The sequence below is a fragment of the Plasmodium gonderi genome (assembly GCF_002157705.1).
Source record: "Plasmodium gonderi DNA, contig: Pgo-contig_432, whole genome shotgun sequence".
NCBI classification, from domain to species: domain Eukaryota; phylum Apicomplexa; class Aconoidasida; order Haemosporida; family Plasmodiidae; genus Plasmodium; species Plasmodium gonderi.
In genome coordinates, this window is record NW_021629308.1 from 1 (window position 1) to 5,835 (window position 5,835).

At 18.9% G+C, this 5,835-nt stretch overlaps 1 protein-coding gene across 1 annotated transcript; it reads left to right on the forward strand.

The window, feature by feature from the left end:
* Nucleotides 1-3,757: 3,757 nt before the first annotated feature.
* PGO_003400 (variable surface protein) lies at nt 3,758-4,949 on the forward strand (the record flags this gene model as incomplete). Its single annotated transcript, XM_028691305.1, has 3 exons — nt 3,758-3,787; nt 3,924-4,733; nt 4,848-4,949. 3 exons carry the CDS (start codon nt 3,758-3,760, stop codon nt 4,947-4,949), a joined length of 942 nt encoding a protein of 313 aa, XP_028547106.1.
* Between the last annotated feature and the right edge of the window lie 886 nt (nt 4,950-5,835).

Here is a 5,835-nt window from a genome sequence, read left to right on the forward strand (position 1 = left end):
TTGATGTAAAATTTCATCGATTAGTTAGATCAATGATAATTTTATAGCTATTAATATAGCAAGAATTGATGAGCCACATAGCATGCCTTATCATTTATTACACCGCAAGAATAAAAATAAACGATTATATTATTTTTGGTAATTTATATTAAATTGATAGTTAAGTATAAATATATTTAATCTATTCTATTTTTAATAAAATGTGAAGTTGTTTTTTTTGTATACATGTTAATTAAATATGTATACCCTACAGAGTATGATATTATCGTTTAACATGTCACTAAATAAAATTATATATAATTATTAATGCTTGGTGCAAGTTTGTGCATGGGGTATATATTTTGCAAACACGTTATATTCATGAATACTAATAAAATATTTTCAAATATTTGAAATTACTTATTATATTATATCTAATCAAAATTCATAAGGGTTATGTATTAATATAAAATTATTAATTATTCTAATTATGTAAGTCATTAACTTATACAAATATATACTGCACATAAAACAAACATGTTTTTTTATTGGATAATGCATATATAATTTTAAATATAATGTTGATATTTAAAATATATTTCTGCTGATTTGCCTCTGTTCAATTTCAATTTTAGGTATATAGGAAAGCATAATACTCACATAATAGGTTGAGATGCAGAATAAAGGGCATAAATAAAATGCCATGTGATTGTTAAAATATAACTAAGATCTCAAATATTAACTCATGATTTTTGTTATGAGTAAAACAAACATCCACATAATATTTTTATTATCTATTTTACTACATTTGATGATAGTTCTTCCTTTCTCGATGTTTTATTAAATTACATAAAATAGTAGTTCATAGCACAAATATTAATAACATAAATTACTTTTATATATTATACTCACAGATAATAACATAATTACTCAGTTATATTTTAATATAAGTAATTTGATTCAAAAACCAGCATTTGTCTATTACAGTATGGTAGAATTCAAAATCGTTAACGAAAAATTGATTACAAGTGGCGTATAGAAAATCAAAAGTGGAAGATTAATTAATGAATAATTTTTATTACCTGCAAATATATATGTGGCTATATGAATGTAATATAAAATACTAGTATAAATTATACAACCTAATTATGTAAAATGAAGAGTTTTATATTAAATAACATCAATAATATGAATAGAAAGGATGAAATATTTAATACAATCCAATGATATTATAATAAATCTATCATGAATTAAAATATAGTTCTAAATTACAAGAAATATTAATATAAAAAAGAATTTTACGGAAGATTCTATAATTATATAAAAGTATGAAATATAGCTAAGGATATATTATATGGAAAATTGTTAATAAATATTAAAGGAACAACAAACTAAATATTATCTCTTAATATATTATGATATAAATGAAAATTTCAGGAAATGTGTTTTTAGTATGATATTTATTTTTTTATGTACTATTCAAATATAATAGTTTCATATATATATTTTGCACCTTCATAATTTAGCATGTATACATTAATATATAAATTATATTTTTACATGGCTTTCTATATATTATCATGTTTATATTATTTATATTAAGATAGAGTTTAATAATAGTAACATAGAAATTTTCATTATTTAAATTAATTCTCTATTTAACGACTTTTTTTATCATATGTACAAATAAAAATATTAAAATTAGACGACGTTCAAATAGGATAAAAATTTATTAATACATGGAAAATAAAATAACAATAGTTATTATAATTAAAAAATAATTTACATATATGTTTCTTCTATATAGAGCATCAATAAGGCAGGTTAAATTTTCATGCTTAAATAAAGTAATATATATATGAGTGTGAAAATTATATCCTTTTATATTATTTCCACAGAATGAAGGATTAAAATTATATTTCCCATGTTTTTTTATATATTATATTATTAATATATTAATAAGGGATATAATGATTTATTATTTTATGCATTTTTTAGTAAATTTATTGCTTATACATTTGGGGAATTTAATAATATATAAAACATTACTTTATAAATGTGATATATAATACCTATTTTTTTAATTATGAAATAGTAATTTCATCACATATATATTCTTTTATTATAGGAAATTAATGTTTTGCAATAATACATTAATTTGAACTTTATCAATCATGTTATTTTAATAAATTCTTAATCATGTATATCTTGATTATATAAATAAATTATTCATACATATATTATAAAATGTATATATAATTAACAATATATGAGTGAACATTTTGAATTATATAAGTTAAATAATAAATAATATAGCATGTGTAGAGTAAAGGATTAAAATATATATAGTCTCATATAATTCTTAATTGAAAAAAAATTATAATATATTTTCTGAAACTTACAATTTATATATTATTTATTAATATCGCATTATAAATATATATAATAAAAGAATTATTATCCCAAGCATATCATTCATTTAATAATTATATAAACCTTATATTTAATTTTTATATAAGATTTTGTGGAGTCAATAATGAGAACACAGTTAATATGAGGCATTCTTATTTTTTAATAATCATTTAATGTAATACAAGAATTTTCATAATACAATAAATATTCAGTAAATTATATTCAATAAATAATCAATAAAGCATTAACGTCTATGTTATTATATACATATGCATACACAGGTATACATATTTCATAATTTCCTATATATCACTGTTAAGATAATTATTTTATTATCTCGAGAATGAGTATTTAAATTTATTAAAATGAATAAACAGGATAAAAAGAAAAATAAAATAATTATACAAAATATAATGACGTATAATTTTTCATTATAACCTAATTATTTTATTAAAACATAGCATTATTTAACGAATAAAATAATAATTCTTTAAATGTATGAATAATATGTTAGAATATTATAAAATATAAAAGTCTACTTTTTAATTATTCTTATTTGTGTAATGTATATCAATGTAATTGTAATATTATATAATATAAATCATTAAAAAAATCATTTAAAAGTAAATATATATATATTAAATTAAAATATTTATTTACAAAATGACATATACTCATATAAATATATAATTAATAAATGACATTTACTATATTTATTTATATTCTAATAAATGCATATATTTTAATTTTTTCTTTTGTTATGTTTTTATATAAAAATATAATGAAAATACTCATAGGTCGAAAGTAATTGGTTAAAAAAATGCAATTTGTATATATATGAAATAATAAATAACAATGATTTACATGTAGAAATAAGAATAGTAAACTTCCTATGATCAAACGATATATTTAAACTAATGTATTGTATCGTAAAAACCTTATACACATAATTTATAAATTTATTAAAGACATATAAATATATATATCTTAATAATTAATATATTACATTAAAGAAACTATATAATTTGTTATATCATACGAAATTACCATTAAAACTGTGTTATATATATAATATTATTAAAATTATATGTTTTACTTTAATGTTACAATGTGTGCCATAGGATATGCAATTATTATTTAAAAAAAAATGAAGGCCCTCTACGGAACAAATAATAATAATATAGTTCAAAATATATGAATAATTTATATAATATATGATTATTATATGAATTATATAATTAGAATAATTTTATTAATTAGAACACATGATATAAATATATAATTAATTCTGATATTTTTATTAAATGAACATTTATCATGAAATGTATAGAAACCTTTATATATTAATAAAGACACATAAAATATAATGAGCGAAAAAATAACGGATAGTATATATGTATTATTCAATTTTTTATTAAAATTACAATTTATAAAATTAATTTTAAAATACCTTGATTGTTGTAAACTCGGCATAACAATTTTCCTTAAAATTTTTTAATATTTATTGTATATATTATAATTTTTACTTTTAGTTCAACTTTAATAGTATATTTCCCAAATGTACAGAGGGATTCATGTGGAGATCACATCTTCATTTTAGTAAACCTAATTATCATAATTTCACGCAGTTGTGTAGTAAGTTTCACAATGAAGTAACAAGTATAGAATCTAATTCTAATCCATTTATTCAAAATTGCCAAGTTCTTAGTCTGTATTTAGACCATATCATAAGCAATATAAATACGGATAATGAAGAAGCATGTTGTAAATACTTCTATTATAGACTAAGAAATGATATAATAAGAAAACCTCATTGTAAGTGTAATGGATCTAAGGAATGTTATGAAAAAATAATAAAACAAAAGGGAAATAGTTTCAATACAACAATATCTGATGTATGCATGAAGCATTTGATTGATTTCGACAATGGCACATTTAATATGATGGAAAAACTTGATTATATGTATGATAAATTTAACGAATTTAATAAAGAACATAATCCAACTTATCAAAGAATTCAAGAATTCATAAGTATTTTAGAAAACCTAGATAATTCCTATAATAAATATAACGAAAGTTTTCTATTAGTACTAAAAAAGGCTAATCAAGCTTATATAGAGTTTGTGGGTACCTTGAGTGTTGGTGATTGGAATAAAAAAACCATATTAGGATATCTCATTGATAAAGGAAAAGATAAAGGCATATTAAAAGTAGTTCATGGAATAGAAGAAAATGAAGTAGTTACAGCAAGAGCGACACAAGCACATGCTAAAAAATATAATGATACAGATATTGGTGCAGATTCTACTACAGGAATAGTCTTTTTATACTTTTCCATATTTGTAATTGTATATATATTATATAAGGTTAAAAATAATTTTAATAAAAAAAAATTTATTTTCTATTATTATTTATCATTAAAATAATTTAAAATTATTTATATAAAATTAATGAAGAACAAATTAGAATATTATTTAATTCATTTTTCATTATACTCCGAATTTTTCATTTTTACAATCAAGGTTAAGGAAATTAAGAAGAGTGTTGAAAAAAAATAATAAAAAAAATCTGGACCTTTTGGGTACATTTAATGTTGAATACAAAAATTCCATTGGTTGTGGACATAAAATATCATATATCTCAGTTAATTGCAGGTTCTAAAAGTTTAAACTTAGTTGGCAAGGTCAATTTAGTATATTTTAAAAAAAAAACAATAAAATAACTGATTTCTTGTAGAAAATAAATTTATTTATATAAATATTAATACTATGATAAAATAATACAAACAAAACCCCATGCGTTTTAAATAACAATTATTTATGGAATTAAAATATTGAATTAATACTACGAGATGAACTATGTATACATTAACTATAAAAAAGAGAATAGAAAATAATTTAAAAATACATATTAAAAATAAAGTTGGAATGATAATTAAATATAATACATTAACAATCACCATTAAATAATATATCATATAAGCAATAATTCTATATTCACTATAATTTTAACAGAAAAATATGCTACTTATTTAAAAAAAATATAATAAATGGAACATGGTTTTGCATAATATAAAATTTTATCTAAAGGAAAGTTTAATATAGTTAGTTAAATTAAATGAATAACTTAAATAATTCTACTTTAAAAATCTCAATATGTACTAATTCTATAAAATAGAATGAGTTATAAAACCTTACAATTAATCTCTAATAAAATATATATGTGTATATTTAAATATTATGTAAAACATTAAGATAAATATACTCAATATTATATTATATATATATATGCATTAAAAAACTTATAACTTTATAGTAATACATTTGAAACATAGGCTTAGAACTAAGCACAAAATTCATATATTGCCATTATAATACGCAGTTAAACATATTTTATATTAATTGAGATTACATCACATAACTATTTTAATTAAACAAGAATATA